The sequence below is a fragment of the Balaenoptera acutorostrata genome, chromosome 10 (assembly GCF_949987535.1).
Source record: "Balaenoptera acutorostrata chromosome 10, mBalAcu1.1, whole genome shotgun sequence".
Lineage (NCBI taxonomy): Eukaryota > Metazoa > Chordata > Mammalia > Artiodactyla > Balaenopteridae > Balaenoptera > Balaenoptera acutorostrata.
In genome coordinates, this window is record NC_080073.1 from 33,411,666 (window position 1) to 33,437,243 (window position 25,578).

The following is a 25,578-nucleotide window of genomic DNA, read 5'->3' on the forward strand; positions in this document are numbered from 1 at the left end:
AGCACATTCCAGTCAAACTTTCACTCACACTATCCACCTACTGGATCGTCAAGGTTATTAATGCCCTGCATGTTGCTAAGTCCTGTAGTCTTTCCTCTGGCCTCATCCTATTAACTTCTCAGCAGCAATTGATAAGGTGGTCATTCCTGCATTCTGGGCTTATTTTCTTCACTTGATTTCCAGGATGCTACTCTCCTGGTTCTCTTCCTACCTCTCTGGCTATTTCTTCTCAGTCTCCTTTGCTGCTTCCTCCTCACTTCTCAGACCCCTTAATGTTGGATTGCCCCTGGGCTCAGTCCTCTGATTTCTCCTCTCCTCTCTATGCTTAGTCCCTAGTTGGTTTTATCTAGGTTCATTGCTTTAAGTGCTATCTATTCACCGATTTCAAATTTGTAATTGTAGCTTTTACTTCTCCCCTCACATCCAACTCATCTATTAAACCGCCTACTCAGCATCTCCACTTGAATGTCTAATAGCATCACAAACTTAACACAGGCAAAACCAAACTCTTGATTCCCATAACTCCCACTTCTCCTCCCCCGTCTTGCCTATGTTGGTATTCCACCTCCATTATTCCTATTGCTCAGGCTAAAAGCCTTGAAGCCATCCTTTACTTGTCTCTTTCTCTAATCCCAGGCAATCTATCAAGAAGTCAAGTGAACCTCACCTTCAAAGCATATCCAAACTCAATTCCTTGCCCATTGCCTCCACTCTGTCACTGTGGTCCAAGGTTCTGTCATCCCTTGCCGGGGTTATTCTAGTTTCTTCTTACTAGGCCCTATGGTTCTTCTCTTACCTCCCTCCTCAATCCAAAACCATACTTCAGTCCAATAGCTGAAGTAATCCTTTATGAACGTGCATCATATCCATATCATGGTTTGTCTTTCCTCAGAACCTTCCAGTGGCTCCCCATTTTTCTCAGAGTAAAACCAGTATCCCTACAATGGACTCCAAATGTATACCTATCTTCCCATCATCCCCCACCCCTGGACCTCTCCAACCTACTACTTTCCCCATCCCTTATGCAGCTCTAGCCATGTACGTAAACATTTACTATTCCCTCTGCCTGGAATATCTGCACAACTGGTTCCCTCATTTCCTTTAGATCTTTGTTCAGATGTCACCTTTTCCTGAAGCTTTCCCTAATCACCCTATTTAAAATGGCTATCAATCCCTCACCTCCCAAATGTCCCACTCCACCTTCATGACTTATTTTCCTTTACAGCACTTATGACAAACTGGTTTAGTCACCTTTTTAAATTGTTGTGCCTCTCTCCAATTGGAATTTGAAATGAAAAAACACATGAGGGCTGAGATGTTTGTCTGTTTAGTTTACTGCTGTATTACCTTTATCCCTTGCATTAAATTATTTTTTGAATATATGAAACTCTGCTGTATCTTAAGACTGATCTGAGTTGATGCTGAGATTATAGTGTTTCTTTCCCGTTGGTTTCTCCAATTGGTTTTGTTCCTTAAAAGAGGCAATTTAAAAATATAGCTTCAGAATCTTTGGCACTTTTCCTTGAAATTTGAGCAGGCTTGTGACTGCTTTAATCAACATAGCATTGCAGAAGTGATGCTATGGGACTTCTGAGGTTATGTAATAAAAGGCCATGCAGTCTCTGGCTTATTTGCTGGAACACTTGCTCTTGGAATCTTTACACCTCAATGTAGGAGGTGGGAGTGCCCTGAGGCTGCCATGCTGTGAGGAATCCCAAGTCACGTGGAGAGGCCATATATAGTTGCTCAGATTGAGAATTCCAGCTAAACCTAGACTTCAAGTTATTTTTCAGCCAAGGCACCAGACATATGGGTGGAGAAGCCATCTTGGAAGTGGATCCACCAGCCCCAGCTGTTCCAGCCCTCTGACACCATGCTTTAGAAACAAGCCTTCCTTACTCTATCCTTTATGAATTCCTGACCCAGAATTCATGAGCATAATAAAATGGTGGTGGTTGGACACCACTAAATTTGGGGTGATTTGTTACATAGCAGTAGATTACCAGAACGGTAAGGTGGAAAGGCCAGATAAAAATAGTAAATTACCTTTAGAGAGAAAGTTAAGTTTTGAAGTTTTTTTTTTTTTTTTTTGGTCTACTGGAGAAAGTATATGGTATGTGCAAACATTATTCTGTCAAGCTCATCTTGTATGCTAGTGTCCATCCAGATTAACTCACTAGACTTCAGATTCTCATTAACTGCCAAGTAATGTCATCCTGATGAACCACTTGAGATTTCATGCTCAAAATTCTGGGGTCTTGGTATATTTCCATGCTGAACACCTGGAGGAGCTGGCAGTTTTAGAACAGCTCAGGCCAACCTAATTATTAGATTATAGGAAAATAACCTCGGTATCAGTGTTGCAATGAGATATCCAATTTTCTTCTTTTATTTTTATTCTGTTTTTGAAATGGAGAATGAGTGTGATTAGAAATATCAGCCAGAGATCAGCTTTTCAGAGATCAGCTTTTCAGAATCAGCTGCTATTAAAAATCTGGATGTTCTCATAGCTGGAAGGGCCATTAGAAACTCACTCATAAAACTGCTTATTTTACTGATCAGAGAGGGGAAGGGGCATGACCAAGGTCTCAGGCTGGGTCTGGACAGGGTCCTGGCTCCCCACTCCCCATGCGGTTCTCTTTCATCTCAATAAGTGGTTTTTAGCCTGTAGTCTGGTTCAAAGATGAACTTCTTGGGTGTTGGACAAGGCGCTCTGAACCAGCTGTAATGGTACAACATTTTGTTTATGCGTGCTTTTGTGCCCATTTCTGGAGATAATCCACAGCTTCCGTCTGATTCTTACAGAGATCAGCGGCCCAGAAAAGCATAGAACCACTGCACTTGATGGTTTAATACTGTCATTTAAAAACTTCTAGAGTAAGTTAAATCTTGTCCTCTCTCATCCCTACATCACAAGCTCCTGGGGAAATTCTTTAGTTGTTTAAGATTAGTGCCTAATGGGTGCATCTTTCAGATGGTTAAGGATAGTTGGAGCACCAGCAACCAACTCATCTTACTGTCAGTTTAGAAGAATTTGACAATCACTCACACGTTAACATCACTTTTGTAATTCAAAAGCAACAAACAATACAGGACTAGGTACGTATTATTTTTCCTTCCAGCCATTGCAGTAGTTAAAGCAGAGAGCCCTGGGATCTCTACAGATAAAGCCTGAAAGCGCAGAGACTAACTTAATAGAAGTTTATTTTTCCTGTGCACCACCATCCAATGTGGGTGTTCAGCAGACTTTTCACATGGCATTTCAGGAACCCAGGTTCCTTTTATCTCGGGGTTCTGCCATCTTCTTGGGTCTTGGAGTCCTTTACTTCTAGTCAGCAGACAGGAAAAGAGGGAGAGTTGAGGACAGGGTAGGAGGTTTTTATGGACTTGAGTTCTTCATTTTTACCCACATTCCACTGGCCAGAAATAGGTCACATGGTCTCACCTGGATACAAGGGTGGTGGTGGAGGTACTTCCTAGCAGTAGCTCTACACTGATGAAGAGACACACAAATCTTTTTTGGGCAACTGGTCCTCTCTGCCACAGTCAGAGTGTGCATTTTAAAGATCCTGAATCTCAGAGATGGATAAAGTGTCTGAGATGGGACTTTCAGACAATCCATAAAGTCTGCAGGTGGCTTATACTCTTCACTTACCTGACACATTAAGAATTAAGGTGATCCTCAGAAACTGTGAAGCCAGAATTGATTGAAATATAATGTAGTTAGGGTAGGAATATTGCACTTCTTGGGTAATTGGAGATTTTATTTTTTTAAGGAGTGACAGAGAGGGTGAGGGCCCAATCTGGATTTTGAGCTGGTTTATATGATAATAGAACTCGTATAATTATAGCAATGAGAACTCTGTTTTCATTTTTGCAAAACTATTGCTACAAGTTTAGCTTTGTTATTGCATGTTTGCCCTTAAAAATCTTTTCATGCTTGGCAGAAATTATAACGGCACATGTCTTTACCCTATGGTTTTTATTTTTGTTGTGTTGCTTAGTTGCTTGATGATTATTTTTGTTTTATACAATCTTAACCTCTCTCCTCAAATTATCTTATGATTTTTATTCTGGAACTTGATTGGCTACGGTATGAAATTATCATGAATTTCATTCTCAGCTTTTTTCATTAAGATGTTTTTGATGCGACATGGTATCAGAATTGGTGACCTATGAAATGTGTTATTCCTACCACTTACTGTGGAACAACTCTGACAAGTGACTTACTTTCTGTTTTGTCATCTATAAGATTTTATTGGTCTAGTGAACTCCAACAATCTTGGAAGTAATGTTGAGGGCTAAGTAGCTCTGTTTTTTAGCCTGAAGTCCTTATGTGAGGTGCCCAGTGGTGTGCTGGAACTGGAGTCAGTAATACTTGACCTCATCCCTTCCAGAAATAGGTTAGGGGCAAAAATGTCCTAACTGATGTTGATTTTGAACGATGAGGAAGCACTAATTCTAGTTCTGCTCAAATTGAAGTCTGAGAAGTAGTTCCGTGTGCCAGTGATGACTTTGAGAAGAATATATGCTACAGTCCAGAGCTGTAGCAGTAATTCACCAGTACTGATCCCTAGACTTATGCACCATGGTCCATGACCAAGTCTTCTTGGACTGCTGGAAAATAAGAACAATGTAATAGGATATGGGTGAAAGGTTGCCTGTTTTCTTATCCTGGAATCCAGGGAAGGACTATCTTTTTTTGCGCAATTCTGTTCTTCTGACAATTTTTACATAAATATGTTCTATCTTAATGAAATGGTGATGATAGTAGATGGTAGTGGTGGACGTAGGGTTAATTTTAATGTCCTTACTTAGATAAAGCCAGAAATTATGTTGGTCCTCTTCTTTAACACCCAAGGTTTTTCTTATCTTTTTTTAAATGCTTGCGGTCCAGTGGAAAAGAAAGACCTAAAACTACTCCATGTTGACTTTAAATGACTTTTCAGGAAGCAAATAAATCTTATGGAATTATCCATAGGTGACTTATAAGTCAAATAAGTCTTAATGGAATTGCTCCATAGGTGAGTAATTGTATCAGCAGTGTGGACATGCATGAGCATTTTTGTTTATTCCTGTCATGGCCTACTTTCATAAAACTGTTGATAATTATCATTAAGAAAATCAAAGCATGAACTGAACAAACTTTATCTCTTCTCTTCTGCCAAAGCAATCTTTCAAAGTTTTGACAGACTTTTTTTTTTTTTTTGAGAAGAGGCATGTAAAAAGTAAGCCTTGAAGCTTAAAATTGTAATGTTTTTTGCTTTTTACCTAAAGAAGTTACTGGGTCTACATCTGGATTTAACCATTTTTTCTCCCCTCTAACACTGTTGATATTAATGCCAGTTTTAATTTCTTGGCATCATGAATGCATAAGCATATCACATACAGATGTGATTTTGAACAAGGGCTGAAACTGTAAATTAGGAAGCAAGAGATTCATAGGGTTTCATCAGACCAATTTACTTCAAAAAGTGACACAGTTGTACTGAAAATGTTTTAAATTGCTCATTTCAAACCTACTTCAGTAGCAAAATGCCACCCGTGCAGCGGATTTGCAACTACGTTAGTCATTTTCTTTCCTCCGTTTCCTTGCTGTGTTTGTATTGGGAGCACGGAGTAATGTAATTTAGTAAATTATGATTTGATGGCTGGGCAACAGCCCCAGTGTTGAACAGTATTTGGACTATGATTACTTGCTGGCTTTGTCACAGTTGACATTAATTATTGATGGAAGTTTCAGAAACAGCGCATGTGCCAGGAGCTTTTCACCGGAGCACAGGCTCCAGGCAGGAGGGATGCTAAAGAGGGTGGGGGAAGAGGCACCTGTGGCTTGTTTATGTCTGTACACAGCGAGCCTGGACCTGGTGGGCTGAGTGGTACCTGTGTAAAGGTCATGGTATAACGGAAGGATGAACCGTCAGGCTTATTTCTATCGTGTTCCTCCCCAGGAATTACACCGAAGAAGCCAACTTCAGCCAGAGCCAGCCAAGACGAAGGCTCTCCAGACTGTCATTGAAATGAAGGTAGGAGCTGTTCACATTTCTCAAAAACAGCTGTTCCCCTGGAGTTTGTTCTAAACTTGATGGTGCCTAACACAAACATGTGAAATGAACCTTGTGTTTTTCTCTAGACACCCTGGTGGGTGCTTTTCTTCTCAATTTTTTTTTTTTTTTTTTTGGCCTTCTCTGGTGCATTTAATTTATTGGCCCTTTAATTAGGATGCCTTTTCTGGGCAAAAGAATAAAGGGCTCAAGTATCCCTTGGCTGAAAGGAGCTGGGTTCATTTCCAGAGCATAGCCAATGCTTTCAACCGTAAGGGAGGTTTTGTGTGTGCTTTAAAAGTAAATTTCTAAAGCTAGAGTAATTCTTTTTTTCCTCCCATTCACATTACAATGAAAAGATACCTTGAGAAACTAAGATTTGGCAAAGAGAAGTTGTTGCATATGCAGTGGAGGCGTTAAATGATTAAAATTATGCTATCAGCAAAATTTACTTTTCAAAGAATAATACTTTCTTATGACTCCAGTATTTTCTCCTAACCAAGTCTGGAATTAATAATAATTTATTAAATACTCACAAGGTATTCTATTTAGCGGTGGATGCATAGAGATATTTAAAAGAAGCAAAGATCCTCCTGCATGGATTTAGGGCATTTAAAGAATAATGAAGTAAATAATGATGAGCAAGCTGTAAAGAAACAGATCTAAATGAAAGCCAGTTGCTTTGTCAGTTTATAGAAATTTTAAGTCTTTTTACTTCTAGTTTTTGCCAGAAGGAAGCAAATAGTATTTATCTTAAGAATAAATAATTCTTGATTTCCATTGTTCCCTGAAGAAAAAATATTTATAATGATGATGTTTGCAATCTGGTTATTTCATGTGAAGTTTAACATTCGAGAGTTTGCTGGTCACCATCATCCTACAAAAGACTTCTGAAACTTGCTGATAGGGTAATGATTTTTCTGTCTTGTAGCACATGATTTTGAATTGTCTGCCCCAAAATTCCCAAGTCTAGGGGAAAAAGAAACTAATACGAGCTACTGAGTTCCTGGTGTGTACAATTCTGACTTCGTATTTTTTTTTCTAGTCAATGACAGTGTCTTCATCCAAGTGGATTTTTGTGGAAATAATGTAGAACATTTGCTTTAAAACTTTATGTCCCCTAAATGAGGTTACATGATTCAAGGCACTTATACTGCATTTGCAGCAAATTGGTTTGAAAAATATTATCAAAGGGATCAAATGATAGTAAGATTAAAAAAAAGCTAACCTTGGCTCATCAATTCATTTTGAATTTGTGTAATTTTTACTTAGCAATATTTTGAAAATAAACTTACCATTCTATACTTGTGGGGGAGTGTAGAATCTCATAACTGAGATTTCATCCTCACTTCACATTGGAACCAAACTTGAAACTTGGCTAAGGCTTAAAAGAAAAGAAAAGAAAAAAAGACAAGACAAAAGATTTTATTTTATTTTTTTGCAAAGAGTCATTTAGTCCTCCTTCTACCCACCTCCATACCTACCTCCCCAGTTCCAGCACAATTAGTAATAGAAGAGGATGTATATAAAACTATTTCCAAATTATCTTTAAAAAAAAAAAAAAGAAGTAAAGATTGAGTTTCAAAAACCTTTGGAGAAACCAGGAATGACATCTCTCCCAGAGCAGTGGGCATTTTCCTGATAAAGGTCTCTGTACAATTAGTACTTTTTTGTGACTTTTATAAGTAGAAACTCTGATTATAGCTTACTCTTTTTTAGCATCATATGTTTTATTAGAAAACAAAAAATAGTAAATAAAGCACTCATTTAGGCTATCTACATGAGAAGGCATAAAATATAATTTTTAGGGCACATTCACATCCATATGTTATCAGTAAATTGAGTCCAGAGGGTTTTTTTTTTTTTTTAAATGGATGCCAGTGATCCTGATTTGTAGAAGAACACATTTATTTTTAGGACATTGATAGTCAATATACTTATATACTTGTCAGGGAACTGAGCCTGGAGTTTTTCTATTGTCTTTTGGATGCGTGTTAATTTACAAAGCACTGCCTTCTGTTTTGTCAGTGGAGAAGTCTGGGTCCCATTAGCATCTATACTTAACATGCATAAATTGAGTTATGGAGGCAGCTGGTAGAGGGTCATCTCCTCAGCCATGTGTGTAGGTTGTGACAGAGCCTGTGATCTCTTCTGATTTTGTATATTATATCTGTTTGAAATTGGAGGGAATATTGGAAAGCCATATTTTACAAGACTTAGGGTTGACTACCAAATAGAACTGACCCTTAAACCTGATGGGTGGGACTTGAGACATTGGTTGTATTTTAATTTAAACACCCTGGGTAAACATCAATGTCATCTAGTGCCTTGGCAAAATCTGAAGTTAAAAGGAGCCTTCCTAGAGTAATTTGGACCTTTAGTTTCAGGGATATGACACGAGTTAAGGGTTTAGAACTTACCCCTACTTTTCCCTTGCTTCTTAGAGAAACTGAGGGTGAAATTCTGACTCCTCATCTTCTCCAAAAATATACTTTGCATCAACTCAAGAAAGGTGTTTGTTGTGAACATCTGTGAAATCTTGTCCAAATGAAAGTACTTTTAGAACCACAGTCTGGTAGTTCTAGTAGATCTCTATGTACCCCTCTGGGCTTTTAGAGTTGTGAAAATATGTCTGTCAGGGAGGGCCATCTGCACACACCGAAGTGGGGGCAATTCGCTTGCAGCCATCACAGCTGATGCCAGCCAGTTGAACCAGGGGGGCTAAAGTCACCTGAATGAAAATAAAAGGAAGCAAAGTGAATGAAGTTATTTGTGATTTATCTTCTTGCAGGAAGCTCCAAGTTTTAATTTTGATCTTGGTTTGGTCTGGCAGGTATGTTCCAGGTTTGCACTTAGAACATTGCATGTGTTTTTCAGAAAAGTTAGTTTTCTCGTAAATGTTGCAGTGCTCCTCTGTTTCTTGCTTTTGTGTCTAAAGATTCTTAGCTTCTCGTTTCTGCTCTTATGGAGAACTGTCAATAAAAAGGTAGTTAAAAGGGCTTTTTTCCTCTTTTTTCTTTAATGTTAATTCCTTTGAAAGAATGTGTTTTTAACCTACTTTTATTATAAATTTGACATGACATAAAAGTTTCACTTTCTTGGTTTCATTCATAAAGCTCTGTCCAGTTTTTTTTTTTTAAATTTTATTTATTTTTGGCTGCGTTGGGTCTTTGTTGCTGCGCGCGGGCTTTCTCTAGTTGTGGCGAGCGGGGGCTACTCTTCGTTGTGGTGTGTGGGCTTCTCATTGCAGTGGCTTCTCTTGTTGCAGAGCACAGGCTCTATGCACACGGGCTTCAGTAGTTGTGGCTCACAGGCTCTAGAGAGCAGGCTCAGTAGTTGTGGTGCACGGGCTTAGTTGCTCCGCGACATGTGGGATCTTCTGGACCGGGGAATGAACCCATGTCCCCTGCATTGGCAGGTGGATTCTTAACCACTGTGCCACCAGGGAAGTCCCCCCACACCCCCCCCTTTTTTTTTTAAACAAAAATGGATTAGAGTAGTGACAGTACTTGTCAGATAATCTCAACAATTTTTTTCTTTGTTAGTTAAAACTTCTAAGTGGGGGCTTCCCTGGTGGCGCAGTGGTTGAGAATCTGCCTGCCAATGCAGGGGACACAGGTTCAAGCCCTGGTCTGGGAAGATCCCACATGCCGCGGAGCAACTAGGCCCGTGAGCCACAGTTAATGAGCCTGTGCGTCTGGAGCCTGTGCTCCGCAACAAGAGAGGCCGCGATAGTGAGAGGCCCGTGCACCACGATGAAGAGTGGCCCCCACTTGCCACAACTAGAGAAAGCCCTTGCACAGAAACGAAGACCCTACACAGCCATAAATAAATAAATAAAAGACTTTCTATTTCAGTCTTTATAAAAAAAAAAAAACAAAAAAACAAAAACAGAAAACTTCTAAGTGAATGAAAATCTAATTCAGAATGGCTAAAGCCTAAAAGGAGTGTACCCTTTCCACTTAACTGGGAAAACCGGTATTGCTTCAGGCATAGCTTGATCCTGGGGCTCAAAAGATGTTAACAGATCCCATTTTCTCTCATTCCATCTCTTATTTTAGCGTTCTTCACATGAACTCTGTTTTCAGACAGCCCCTTTCTGCCTGTCTGAACAAGATGGCTGCAGCATCTCCAATAATCACAGAAGGAGGAGACAGGGAGAAAGTTGTGTTTTTAAAAAATGCAAAAAAACGAACCAACCCTAGAATAATAATAATAATTAGTGAGAATGGAGCATAAACCTTCACTCCAAATTTAACACCTCAGGCTGTAAGAAAAAGCATGGAATTCCCTAATTCTCATTTGCTTAATAAATTAAATGACATTCATTAAGAAAAACAAACTTTATGCTAGCACTGAATTCAGCAGAATTTATCAAATGGGACATACATCAGTGACATAAGGGTTTTAGTAAGAGTCGCAGAAAATGTACTTGATCTGGTGAACTTGTTAACTAAAGTGGATTAAGAAGTTAGGGGCATAATGTGACTATGTGACAATATTTCTGTGGTAACTGAAGTGAGAATTGTAGCTATTTAGGTTTCTCGTCACATGACCAGCCACTGCACTTGTGTGTCATGAGTGGTGGTTCTTGTGTAATACTTACCCCAATGAGCTTTTCTATGGAAACTGAGTAGTAAGCAATTCAAGATTGAGCTTGACCAAATTGCTGCCTTGTAGATGTGCTATTGATGAAAGAATATGACTTTGCATTCAGGTGCTAACTCTATGGTGAGGTTGATCTTTTGCTTTTAAAACTAAAAAGCAAGCCTTATCTTTGTGTTCAGGCAGATGTCTGCTGTTCTGCATGGGATTGACTGACCTGTAGTTGAGTTAATTTTCCCTTAAGAGATCACTTGGTGTTTGATCAAATTCAGTCAATTCAGTTTCACCAGGCATGGAAGGGATACACTGGAACATGGAGAAGGCAAGAACTACTTGGTAACTTTTCCCAACATGTCATAGCTAGGAAGAGAGAGATTTCAAATTCAAACCTTGGTCATTGAAAGTATCCCACTTCCCAGTGTGAATTTAATTTGAGTCTTGGGATCTGGTCAGGAATACCATGTAGTGGCTGAAATGTTTTCTTTGGCTCTAGGGCCTACCCCGGTTTATTTCATCCATCTTTTGAACTGTTACTTGTCTGAGGCTAAACACTGCACTCAGCATTGTTTCTTCTCCCAAGGTGATGTGTTCGTAGCAGATTGGTGTCAAGCCTCATTTTTTCTAATCAAGCCAGTTTGATGGCTTTTAGGCCTTAAAAATAGGCCATAGCTCCTTTTGTGGCTACTAAACAGAATAACAGCAATAACAACAAAAATACCACCTGCATCACCAGTGACAGCTATAGCCCGAACACCACTCCACACATGTGGAGCCAGGTGCAAGGCATCTGACGTATAATAACCCATGAGTAGGTAAAATTAGCCCCATTTCACAGATGAGAAAGCCATGGTTTAGAGAAGATGAGCAACCTGCCCAAGGTCGTACAGCTGGTAGGTTGGCAGCTGAGATTTGAACACGGGTTTCTTCTCTGAAGTTCTTAGACTCTCTACTCTTCCAGTCTGCTTTTACTGAAGATGACCCATCAGTTCAGCTAGTTTTTCTTTCCACACTTTGGAAATTATGCACTGAGTTTTGCATCATAGAACAGGTTGAGGCAGTTCATGAGAGCTGGAAAGTTCTATTTGATATATTTGGAAAGGGGCAATATTGTACATTGTGCTATAAGGCAAGATTCATCCTTTTTACATGTGTATGTTATCAGTCCTGCACATGGGGCTCCAAATATGTACCCTACAGCCAACATATGCCCTGTTTTTTTCCCTTGAGTTTTAAGTCTTGCCCTGAAGCCTTTATAGCAGTGTGGAGCATAACTCATTTAAACTTGCAAAGCCCTGTGTTTTTGATGTGCCCTATCCACTTATGATACCAAAAATTATCCTTTAGCTTTTTTTTTTTTCTTGAGAAATTTCTTCGTTTTCTCATCTTTCAACTTAAATGGGACACGGTTTGTTTTTTTTTTTTTTTAACTATTTTCCTTAAATAAGGGGAAAAATGTGGGTTTTAAGTGATAGCCAGAAAAAGCAAAATGTCAAGTTAAATGTTAGCTCTGGATGGTATATGGTTGTCATTTAGAAGCAAGGAAGATTAAAAAAGTGAGACTTTTTTTTTTGCCCAAACTCTTCTTATATGTGTTTGAATCTAAATGTTTGAGTTGCTAATTGATAATTCCTGCTATGAACAGGTTTATTTTGTGTGACTGTAACTCCTGAAGTTGAATTACAAATACCAGTGCTTACCAAGCAGCTATATTGTATACAGCACCATGGTGGGCCTTTCAGAAAAAGTGAGCACTCAGTCTTTAAGGGGCTAGTGGAAGGAAGTATATAAGCCTGGATCTAAATAGTGACCTAAGAACAGCAAAATGGGCTGCAGAGACTCAGAGGATATCAAATAAGAGAGGGACAGGGAATGCTTCTTGGAGGAGATAGCATTTGGGGAGGGCCTTGAAAAAATGGCATGATTTTGATAGTGGGTAGAGGGATTATTTATAAACAGTGGGAACCATATCAGCAAAGGCAAGGAGGTTGGAAATTATGAGACGTGTCTGGGGAAGAGCAAGTCATTCAGTTTGGTTGAGAGAAGACTTTTTAAATTTAAAAAGCAATGGAAGATCAAATGAAACCATAAGAATGTGGGAGAAAAGAAATAATAGAGATAAAAGCTGAAATTAATGAAATAGAAACCAAACATATACAACAGGGGAATATAAAAGCTGAACACTGATTCTTTGAAGCGATTAACAGATGTCCTGGTCAGAATCATTGAGAAAAATAGAGACAGACAAATAAACAATATCAGGATTGAAAGGGGGCATCACTATCAATCTTACTGACTTTAAAAATATCAGGGGATTTTATTAACAACATTGTGATAATAAAGTTGAAATTTTAGATTAATTCTTTCAAAAATACAACTTATCAAAACTGGGTGAGAAGAAACAGAATATCTAGAATATCTGAGTAGTCCTGTATATTAAAGAAAATGTTTCTGTGATTTGAAACCTTACCACCAAAAAAATATCTAAAAAACAAACCAAACAAAAAATCCCGTAGTCCCAGATGGCTTCTTCAATGAATTTTACTAGACATTTGAAGAAAAAACTATATCAGTCATACAAAAACTATGCCAGAGAATAGAAAAAGAGGAAACACTTCCCATTTTATTTTATGAGGCCAGTATAACCTTGATATCAATACCCAACAAAGCCATTACAAGAAAGGAAAATTACAATCAATCTCTCATAAACATCAGTGCAAAATATTCTAGTGAACTGAATGCAGTGACAGTGACCAAGTTGTGCTTATTCCAGGAAGGCAGGGTTGGACTAATATTTGGATATCAATCAATGTTATTTACCACATTAACAGGATAAAGGAGAAAAATTAATTTCAATGAATGCGGAGAAAGCATTTGATAAATGCAACATTCATTTATGCTAAAAAAAAAAAGCTTTTATCAAACTTAGATTAGGAGAGAATTTTAATCTGATAACAGGAGCTACAAGAAAGCTACAGCAAGTATCATATTTAATGGTAAAATATATAAAGCTTTCCTTATAATATAAGGAACAAGACAAGAATGCCTATTACTATCACTTCTACTCAACAATATTCTGGATATCCTAGGTATAAGAATTATAAAGGAAGAAATAAAACCCTTTTATTCACAGGCACCATAATTTTGTGCGTAAAAAATCTCAATGAATCCATATATAAACTACTAGATTAATAAATGAACTTAAACAGCTGGTCAGTATATAAAAATGAATCATCTGCATACCAGTAACAAACAATTATGAAATGAAATTTAGAAAACAGTATAATTTAGGATGGTATTAAAAAACCCAAAATATCTAGGAGCAAATCTAACAATGGTAAGCAAGACCTAATTTAAGTAGAAGGTACAAAACATAATTACATATGGAATAACCAAAAACTTGAAACAAATGAAATAGCTATCAACAGTGGAGTGGATAAATAAATAGTGAAATATTCACACAATGAAATGCTATATGGCAATGAGAAGGACCAAGCTATTGCTTCATGTAACAACATAATTGAATAACTCCAAAACAGTGTGGAAAGAAGCCAGACACAAAAGAATACATACAATATGATTCTGTTTATATGTGTTCCAAAAATAGACAAAAGTAATCAATGGTGTTAGATGTGTGGATAGTGGTTAATCTGGAGGAGGAGGGAGGGTGGGGAGGTTGGGAGGGGGCGTGAACGAAGCTTCTGGAGTAGAAGTAATATTCTATTTTATGATATGGTTTGTATGTAATCAGCCGTGTTCACTTTATCATAATTCATCACGCTGAAAACCTGTGATTTGGCTACTTTCCTATGTGTAGTATACTTTAATTACAAAGTTCATTGAAAAATAAAGGAAGAAAAACTCAAAAATAAAAAGACAAATAATGCTATTAAAAATTGGGCAAAGGATTTGAATAGGCATTTCTTCAATGGAAACATGCAAATGGCCAATAAGAACATGAAAAGATGTCCAGTGTGATTTGTCATAAGGGAAATGCAAATCTAAACCACAATTAGATAAAACTTAGCCCCCACTAGGATGGCTAAGATAAAAAGACAGACAATAACAAGTGTTGGGAAGATGTGGAAAAGCTGGACCCTCATATATTGATGGTAGGAATCTAAAATGGTTCAGTCCATTTTTGAAAACTATTTGGCAGTTCTTCAAAATGTAAAATGTAGAGTTACCATATACACCCAAACAAATTGAAAACGTATACACACAAAAACCTATACACAAATGTTCATATTATAATTGTTAATAATAGTCAAAAACCTAAAGCAACCCAAATGTTCACTATCTTGTATGAATAAGCAAAATATGGTATATCTATATAGTGGAATATTATTCAGCAATGAAAAGAAATGAAGGACTGACACATGCTATAACATTGATGAGCCTTGAAAACATGCTAAATGAAAGAAGCCAGTTGCAGAAGGCATCTTATATGATTCCATTTATATGAAATGTCCAGTATAGGCCTATCCATAGAGATAGAAAGTAGATTACTGGTTGCAGGGAGCTAAGGGGAGAGGAGAAAAAGGAGTGACTGCTAATAGGTACAACAATTTGGGGTGATGAAACTATTCTGGAATTAGATCGTGGTGATGGTTGCATAAATCACTGAATTGTACACTTTAAAAAAGTGAATTTTATGGTATATATATTGTATATCAATAAAGCCATTATTAAAAAATGAAGATATTATAAAAGAAAGGGTCAATAACTTTGGTTACTCAAAGATTAAAAAATAAAATGAATTATAGAATAACCAACTAGGAGATGCATTTCTAAGGTGTATAGTAGTTAGAGTCTTAATAATATATAAAGAGGTTATATTTATCAGTGTGCAATAAAAGCTTGGGGAAAAAAATGTACCAAAATGTTGACACTAATTCTAGAAGGAGAGATTAGAAAGGATTTTTTTCTTCTTTTTCCCCCCTATATTTTTATGTTTTCAGTAGTGTGCATTCATTATATAGGGATGATCAGGAATTATAATTTAGGAAAAACATCAATAAGTTTGTTGAAAGAAAAACCATCTATCAAAAGCCTTAAAGATACACAGTTTCTTCTATTCTGGTTTCTTTTGCTGAACTGAAAAGGCCCAAAGTGGACAAGGTTATGTTATTTATGGAAATTGAGAATCTGGTCCTGCCAGTTAGTGCTTCTCTGAAGTCCAGCTTTCTCTTCTGTGAGATGGGACCATGATACCAGGCTGCGCAGAGTTGCAGTGAGAATTAAAATGGCTTAAGGCACGGGAAAATCCTGGCATACAATAGATGCTCAAGGAATTCTCTGCTCCTCCATCCCTTCCTTTTCAGTCTGAAAATTGAATTTTACCTGTTAAAAAAAAAAAATAGAGATGGTACCTTTGAGCAAGGACCACCAGAGAGAAAGAATTTAACAAGCTTACTTCAGAGTCTTAGCTCTGAATACACACACAGTTTGCATGTGGAAAGACTTTAAAAGTGTCTTTGAAATGAGAAACCAGTGGAGAAAAAAATAGCAACTCCCAGTAGGCCTGTGGTATAATAAATGACCCAGGGACTTTGTTGGGTCCTTGGCAAGTCACTTGTCCCCTCTGGCTCTCACTATTCTCATTTGGCAAATGAAGGGATTGAACAAAGTGTCCTGCTTTAAAAATTCTACTGAGTCTGGAGGCTTGGTGACTGGCAGTTTGGACTCTCAGAGGGCCTGCCTGGGGAGTCTGAATTGACATGGCATTCTTGCAAAGTTTAAAGCTTTGTTTTGTTTGCTCCATCTTGGCCAGCTCTGCTCAGGCCAGCAGCCCCTGCCCTCTCCCTTGTTGGTGCTCAGGTTCTCAGCTTATTGTTTATTTAGGCATTGCAGTTTCCTTATTGACGTGCGCACCCCGCTCCAGCGGAGTTGAGAAGTCAACCACAGGCCTCAAGTGAACTCCCCCTTCAAGTTTCAGTAATGACAGTGTACTGGCTGTCACATGCCTCATCCCTAAGGCATGGTCCACTTTCCACATCCCTCAGGCCTTGTTGGTGACTTGGGGTGGCCTGAATTCCTCTGCCGCCTGTTGCTTTTTCCATGAGACAAGCTTGTTGAACATAGAAGGATTTGCAGTATGTTTTGGAGATCCTGAGAATGAGGCCCCAAACCAGGGCTGTTGGGGGCTTTGGGGGAGTGTTAAAAGGAATTGGAAGAGCAAGTTCAGGTTGCTGGAAGGCCAGTAAGGAGAACTTCTTCACCTGATCTTTTTCCAAAGAGTGTTGAAGAGAATAGAAGTGTCAGGTGTCCGTCTTTTTGTTACTCCCTGAAATGCATTCACAATTTTGCAAAGTAGTATTTCACTGAATTTCTGGGAATTCAAGCATTCTTTGTATTCAGATGTTTGTGAAAGATGACATGGATCCAGCCTTGGGAGGGCAGGCTGCGCACACCAAGGGGCTACCCTGTCATCTGGAAGCAGTTTCTGAAATTTCTTCCTCCTTTTCCTCTCGTCCCAACATCTTCACTATTTTCTTTTGACCTTGCTCTGTGATCTTTAAAGGCTAAAAGTACTGTGTGGAAGAAAGGACCAAAAGAGCCCAGCTTCTAGGTGGCTGACTGTCGTTGAGGCCAGTCTGTCCTGAGGTTGTCCTGGGAACAGCAAGGTCACAGTGTGTGGCCTTCTCACTCCTATTCAAGGGAAGGCTATGTGGAGGGAATCATTCCAGTTTATGAAAGGTGTTTAAAAAATGATTAGAGAAGATAATTACTGTGATACAAACAAACACTTCACGAAGTGTTATCATGAAGCAGGCAGTCTTCATGTGGAGAACTGCAAAATGGGGTGGAAGGTAGGAAGCTTTTACAGGATAAGGAAAAGAGAACAAGGAAGAGAAAAATAGAAAGCATCTGATTGGCTGGGGCGGCATAGTCAACCTTGTTTGAGGTGAAAAGGAATAAGGGAATAAGTACCGAGCCCAGAGTTGGTTTAGTGTTTGGGGATTGGCTGACTGGGTGTACTGTGTTTCTGGTCTAGTAGAACATTTACAGGGACATGAAAGTTACAAGTTTTGGTTTGTTGATATGGCACGTTCTTGAGCCCAGAAAGTTATTTCAACAAAAGAGAAAATCTTAGGTAAGTTATTTCCCTTTTGTGGATATCCTGACCTATAAAGTGGGTAAAATAAATACTTAATTCATAGGGTTATGGGCAAGATTAAATGAGATTTTCTAGCACAGTGCTTGCCTTAGTAATCAGTACACATTAGCTGATGTTGTTATTAATCCATTTTTAATACCAGAATGGAGAAACATTGTTTGCTTCTGTCCTGTGCTATTCCCGTCTGTATATTCAGATAATGCAAATGCATTTGTATTGTAGCATAAATGGGGAAGAAAACGTAGGCATAAAAAAAATCTTTTAATGTGTTTTTCCCCAGCCCAAGGAACTTGCAAATAGATACAAATTTTTGTGTCACCCTGTCCTTAAAGGGAATGTCTTTAGAGGCCAAGTCACTGTTAGTTAAAGCACACACATACACACACACACAAACAACCACAAAAAACTAGTTTGTGATGCACCTAGTCCACAGGTTGGTACTGGAGAGGCTCTGTATTAGGCTGTCTTACAGGCACATGAATATGATTTTGGATTAGCCAGTGCTCCCTTCCATGCATTGGAAACATAGGAAACTCTCACTATTAATTGCAGCAGCTTTCTATGTAGGGTTGATACTCAACTGAGAGGCATAGGTATAGCTATACTGATTGTTAAAATATTGAAATAGTTCTATGGTTACCCCAAACCCTCAGAGTACCTGTCGCACTCTAGCTCTTACCCTGGGACCCCCCAAATCCAGCAACTAAAGAGTTAACCCCTGTCCGCACAGGGACTTCCCAGACCTGGTTTCTGTGCTCCAGGTGGCATCTATTCTGGTTGGTTCTTGCCCTGTGCAGTACTGTTGTTGAATGACTCAGCAATCACCCCTGACTCTGGGATTTAAAACACTGGGATTCAGTTTCCAATTAACACAACTCCATTGAAACCGCCCTTATGTCCCCAGTGATATCCTAATTTTTTTTCTTAGTCTTTAGTGTCTTCAAACCTTTCTTTGACTCCCTTTCTTTCTTGAAACTTCAGTCTCTTATTCTCTGCAAACTTTTCATGATTTCCATCAATTTTTACCCATCTTTCTTTTGGTGATTCCTCCACTGTTTTTTCTATACTTGATTCTCAACTGAGAATTCTTTCACCACTAGGCTGATGACTCATCATTTCTACTGTCACAACTTCCATTTTAGCTTTGGTTTTTATTATTAACTTCCCCAAAGCCATCTTATTGCCTTCTTTTTACCAGCTTGTAAATGATTCCCAGTCAGATTCAAGTACAAACTCCTCACTTGATTCTGAAGACTGCTTATCATTCAGCCCCATCTTCCTTTCATTTCCTACTTCACTGCAACTAAAAGTGATCTCTACTTTTTAATCAGTCCTGTCTTACTCTTCTTTGATACATGGTCCATACTTGTTCTGTTATTCCTTCAACTTATATTAATTAAATATTATGTGCTGGACATCACATTGAGTGCTTTTGACTTTGCGTGTATTATTACTTCTGGCTGGAAAACATTTAATTTTCTTGATAATCTTGTTCTTATCTATCTCCATATCCCATATTAGAGTCCTGTGCTTTCTGGAGATTTCTTGACTCTTCTATGGTGGCCTTACCCATTTCTGACTTGCCTGTGTTCTTATAAAATATTATATCTAACTATATTTTTTGTTATCTTTCACACTGTTTCTTGTGTATTATACTCTTCTGGTTACAAGTGAATGAAACCCTGCTACTGTATTTTGATGTTATGGAGAGTAGATGATTCAGATACAGCTGTATCTAGCTGTTCAAATGAGATTATAAGGGCCCCATCATTTAGGCAGATTCTTAATACATGGTATCACAGAAGGCCACAACCAGCCACAGGCCCATATTTTTCTTATCATTCATAATCTCACATAAGGAGAGGTCCTTGATTTTGTGTCAGTCCCCTCAAAGAACTCTGACTGGCCTTGATGGCTTAATGAATTCACCCCTGGATCAGTCAGCGTCCAGAGGATCCATGGTGCCTGCCACTGTGGGTCAAACTAGGAAACCTCACTAAAACCACAGGGAGTTGGGGAGATGTAGTTCCTAAAAGAAAAAGAAGTTGAGCAAATAGACAAAAAAGAAACAGATACTGCCACAGCTGGAAACAGGAAGGAAGGAGAGAGCACGTAGTGTGTGTTAGGTATTACACTGGAAGGTGTGCATGTTGTCACTCATTTAAGTCTCATAACAACCTTAGGTTATAGGATTAGCAAGGTTAGGAACACACGAAGATAAACAGGGTGGACTAAAAATAGAAGCTACTGTCTTTTACATGTGTACCTTACCGAACTGGGGGATGGATAGGGGCTTCTATACTATTGTTGGCTTATAATGGCAACCCTTTATTCTCTTGAGGGAGTTCCGTGATAGGTACTTTTCATGCATTACAGATCACTTGTAATTTTATAACATGCTCTTGAGCACGGTCTTATTTCAGGAAAGCTCAGTATCTTGCCCAAAGACATAAAAAACTGATTTGCATCCAGGTTTGTGACTTTCTAAGGGTCAGTTGCATTGTTTTATCTTTAGCTCTTTTTGTTAGACATGAGTCTGTTAACAACAACAACAAATTAATACATGGAGACCAAAACCTCAGAGGTCACATAGTGTCCAGCAAGAACCACTAGAGACATATCTTCTCCCTGTGTGTCATTAGTAGTGTGTACAGAGACAGGACAGCAGGATGCATGCCTGGGGCATGGACTTGATGAAGAATGAGTCAGAAGTAGGCCATTGAGACCATGAAAAGAAACATCAAAACACTGTAATTGGGCTTCCCTGGTGGCACAGTGGTTAAGAATCCGCCTGCCAATGCAGGGGACACGGGTTCGAGCCCTGGTTCGGGAAGATCCCACATGCCATGGAGCAACAAAGCCCGTGCTCCACAACTACTGAGCCTGCACTCTAGAGCCCGTGAGCCACAACTACTGAAGCCTGGGCGCCTAGAGCCCATGCTCCGCAACGAAGAGTAGCCCCCGCTCTCTGTAACTAGAGAAAGCCCGCATGCAGCAACGAAGACCCAATGCAGCCAAAAATAAATAAATAAATAAATTTATTTTAAAAAAAACCCAAAAACACCCTAATTGCTTTTAATTTGAACTAGCCCAACCTGATTCTGCGCTTGTATATTTTGCTCTAAAGAATTAGATACCATCTGAATAAACAGACAAACACAAAAACAGCAAGACGAAAAAACAGCATGTCCCATGTCATCTTCTAATCTAGGTCATCATCTTTTTATAGTTTGATAAAGGCCCAAGAAGAAGAGTTTTTGGTTTTTTGTTTTTCCTCCTAATGTGCCTTAGGCCCAAGTTGACTTCTTTGTGGAGCGCTTAACTTGGGCTCACATAACCACGGTGAATTCCACACAGTAAATCCTTCCAAAGGCAAGGCATTACTCAGATAGCTGGACCAAAGACTGCTCAGTTATGTTTGCAACTACAACTAGATGATTTTTAAAAGTGAAGCCTTCAAGAGCCTCTGTGGTATCCAGTAATAATAGTCTAGAATTTTATTCTAAATAAAGTGTAATATAATTATGTAGGGATGTTTCCTGAACATTAGATCACATCTTCTCTTTAAACCAATTGGCCCTAAGTTTGTTGATTAATGTCCGTAGACCGATATGTGATCACACCGAGTTCCATGCTCTGTAAAAAAATGCTTGTATTGTCTTTCTTGGCCTGATATTAAAATGAAACCAGTAATTCTTCCTGTATTTGAAAGGAAAGCACATTGTGACACTCAGCAGTAACATAATTGTTACTTTTTGTGACTAAATGATACTGCTTTTTTTGATATTCCACCCACTCACCATTTCAGTGTCCACAGTTCCTAGAGAGGAATTGAAAACTGTTTCTTGCTGTTTAAGGGGAACATAAGGTTTGGCAAACACAAAAAGGGTAGTAAAGGCATCTTTACTGGCAAAGTTTCTCCAGAGAGTTTACTCCTAGGGTTGCTGTGCACTTATGCCAAGTTGGATAGCTCTTGAGAGTAGCTTCATGTTTTTCTAAATGTACTTGGCCAGTAAAGTTGTCCTAGTTTCTTTTGCACTGATCAGTCTTGTCTCTTGTATATGTTGGACACCTAAAGTCATTTAGAACACCCAAGTCACCTGAGGACCTTATGAAAGTGGAGATTCAGATTCAGTAGTTGGCTGAGTCGTGGCCTGAGATACTGCATTTCTAAAAAGCTCTCAGGTGATGTCAGTGCTGCTGTCTGTGGACCACACTTTGCATAACAAGGATCTAGACTGTGCTCCATGGTAGAGAGGTATGCCCATGAATCTTGTTCTTACCTACCTGGTATCTCACACACCTGGCAAGGTGAGCGGTACCCAATAGATGCTCAGTATATATTTATTGAATGAATGAGAGAACTTCCTGTATCTAAATTTATTATCAACTATAGCAGACATGTCATAGAAAAATCCAGAGATTATTAAAAAAAAAAAAAGATAAAAGCAGAGATAAAATAAACTTATTTTAGTCTTTCCACCTGACCTTCATCCTCATTGCTGTAATCCCTGCACTCGTTGGCTTGCTAATATTCATGGCTGATTCCAGAATCAGCAAGCTGGGCCCATTGGGTAGATGGTTGCTAGGGGTTCGATTCCAGTGATTTATTGTTTGCCCATCAGATACCTATTTTGCATCTTTTGGATGATGGATATAAAATAGTCTTGGGTATGAATCTTTAAGTAGGAGTTATAATCTGGATGTATAAAATGAAGTATTATTACAAGTATTATTTTATGAATATATGGAAAGGAGTAACTTAAAGAGATACTCAATTCAGATATTTTTTCTTACTCATGGGGAATGAAGCAAACACACTTAAGTTGTTATTTCCCCCCCCCCCCGAAACTTTTTTCCCCACATTCTTGCAATCTTTAACCAAAATATGTTAATATTATAAAAGCAAAACAATTTCATGCTTTTCCTATCTCAAGACTATTTGAAGAATGTCACCTGAGACATCGAGTGCTGAATCAGGGAGCATGGGAGTCTGTGTCCGTTCTTTTATTGCTCTGGGCTCAGAGCAGACTCTCAGTAAATGACTTGAGTGACAGAAGCTGACAAGGTGATCTGGATATTTAAGCCCTCAATTATTTTAAATTGGGGGTAATCATGGCAAGTTTTCTCTTGAAGAATCCAAATCATTGTTTTGACTCTTCACTTTAGTATATAATCCCGAACTTAACATCATTAAAGTTCAATTTTTTTCCCCCAAGAATTGACTTCTAGAGGAATAATACTGGAAAAAATCAGAGTAAATAGAATACTTTACTGTAGGACTTCCCAGAGTGATTAATGCTAATATGCATTGGGAATCCCCAATAATCATTTCTCAAACTTATTTGACCCTGCAAGCCCCTTTTCACAGAGCATTTGGGTTCTGTGGACTTTGGGAAAAGCTGTTTTATGTTGTATTTCACTTACCCCATCTCTAAGGAAGGCCTACAGTTATCTGCTTTGAGAGCTTGCTTATTTGTGAAGCACAATCTAGATGAGTATTTGAAGATCACTACATAACTTATTTTAGAATATCTGTTAGAAATAACATTTAAAGATATTCCGATGAAGATTCTTTGGCGATTGGGAGTCAAATGTTGCTCTGCCTTCTAAAACTCCACTTTTCAGGGTGTTACAGCATATGTCTTAAGTTTTTTTACTCTCTATTCTGGACCAGTGCTTGAGTTATTGAGCATGTGCATTTAGTATCTATTTTGAAAGGCAACATCCGTGTACAACATTGAGCCATATCAGGACTTGTAAGATAGTTTCCTTCTGTAGTCCTCCTTAAATATATGTTTTTAGTCATTTATCTTAGTTTTAGAGGTTTTAAAAAAAGAAAAAGATAAAATTTATTCTCCCTGAATTCCTCAAACTGAAGCAGTAGAGAAGGTGTGACCATGGCAGTCATTTTCTTTGCCTTTATTTTTCATGCTTATATTTCCTCATGTCTTTCTCTGGTTCAGCATTTTGAATATCTTCTTGGGCAGAATCAATAGATCATCTAATATGTCTGTGTATTTTGCATCTCTTCTCCTCCCTAGATCTTACTGATATTCTCCCATCGCCTTTTCTCTATGCTTATGATTTTAGGTATGAGTTCTTGAAATTGACTTCTTATTGTAAGAACAGAAATATAAATAAGGACAGAAGAAATAGATCCTTATTAAAGTGACTTCTACAATACCCATTTTTCTTTCTTTCATCTTCTTGTTTTCTTTCCTTTTTTTTTTTTTGGTATTTTGGGACATCTGTGGCTAAACGAAAATAAGTTTGGGAGGAAATACAAAGGCTGGTTAATTTAAGAAAATTAGTAAAAGTTAAAATATTATTTTTAAAATGTGTTTCACCATTTGGTGAAATTTTAACTCGGATATGTATAGGTCAATAGGATTTTCTATGTTTCTAGCTCCATTCTGATCTTTCTTTAGCAGTATGTAATTTTTAGAAGTTCAGTGAAAAGCTCCTTTTTAACCCATTTAGAAGTTGGCAGTTGTGGTCATTGCTAACGTAAAGCCTTAGAAATTGACTGAGAGGAAAGCCGAGGGTTTCTTTTCCCGTTGCCTACATGATTGAGACCTGAAATTTTAACAAACGCTATCAAGAATTTAAGGTGTAAAATATGGGACTACAAAGCGTATTGCAGTACACAACATATTTATACATGTATATATACATACGTATATACATGTAAATATAGTTACTTTAGACTTGAATCTGAAATCTCAGGAGATTTTGGCCGCTGGATCACCGTGGGCAACTGCCTGCACAAGACCACCGTGCTGGCAGACACCGCCTGCCTCTTCACCCCGCTGGCGCTGCCCTTGGATTACTCCCACTATATCTCCCTGCCCACGGGCGTGCTGAGCCTGGCCTGCTGCACCCTCTACGGCATCTTCTGGCACTTCGACCCCTGCTGCAAGTACCTGGTGGAGTACGACGCCTACAGACTGTCCCGGCTGCCCCTGCACACACTCACCTCCTCCTCCCGGGTGGTGCTGGTCCTGAAGGACGACTTGCACAGAAAGAGACGGCACAACGCGATAGCACTGGCGGCCCTGGTGTACTATGTAAAGAAGATTTACGAGCTCTGCGCTGTATGATCGGGGCGGAGTAGGGGGAGCAGGCAGCCCGGCCCGCGAGGTGGCATAGCACCCATGCTGCTCTGTGAGGCAGCGGAGCCCGGGTAGGCATCTGGCTTCACGTTTGTTATTTTAAAGGAATAACAGATCACAAGTGTACCAGGGGTTTTTTTTTTTAGCTCATCACACTAAGATGTGGATTTCCGTAACCCACGGGGGCCTGAGGCTGTGGAAGTCCGACCAGGCAGCAGGATGTGATGGAAGCAATGCTACAGAGGGGATGTGAACGCGCCTGGTTGGGGGCGGGGGGTGTCGTTAAGTATGTTGTTTACCTGTACCAACCAGAAGCTATTGACCATTAACATTATGAGAATTTCAAAAAAAAAAGGAAAGGAATGTTGGCCCTTTCACCCTTAATTTACAGTTAACTCTTGTAAAGATTGCACTTAGATATTTGTAAATGCTGAAAGATTGTATCTCAATAAAGAGGGGAAATCTATATTATATTGATTAGTTTTAATAGAGATCTATCTTTTACTATGTTTTAAAGAAATCATGTAGTCTTAAGGCCTTCTTGGGGATAAATAAAATTGTTACTAGTGGGTAGATTGGAGTGATGTGATCGGGGTGGGCATCATAATTATCTATGTGGCTTTTCAAGTTTTCTATAATGAGCATGTCAATTTTATAGTCAGAAAAAATATTGATTTAAAATGACTCATTTATTTAT

General features: G+C 38.7%; 2 protein-coding genes across 5 annotated transcripts in view; both read left to right on the forward strand.

Moving 5' to 3' along the window:
• ERC2 (ELKS/RAB6-interacting/CAST family member 2) overlaps window positions 1–25,578 on the forward strand; it is a 974,163-nt gene that overhangs the window by 282,380 nt on the left and 666,205 nt on the right. For all 4 annotated transcript variants that reach the window (XM_057555674.1, XM_057555676.1, XM_057555675.1 and 1 more), the window contains exon 4: window positions 5,952–6,026. In XM_057555674.1, the coding sequence (XP_057411657.1) occupies window positions 5,952–6,026 (75 nt within the window). The remainder of the gene's footprint in view (window positions 1–5,951; window positions 6,027–25,578) is intronic.
• LOC102999969 (transmembrane protein 11, mitochondrial-like) lies at window positions 22,716–24,869 on the forward strand. Its single transcript, XM_007192635.1, has 2 exons — window positions 22,716–22,803; window positions 24,496–24,869. The coding sequence occupies exons 1-2, from the start codon at window positions 22,716–22,718 to the stop codon at window positions 24,867–24,869; spliced, it is 462 nt and encodes a 153-aa protein (XP_007192697.1).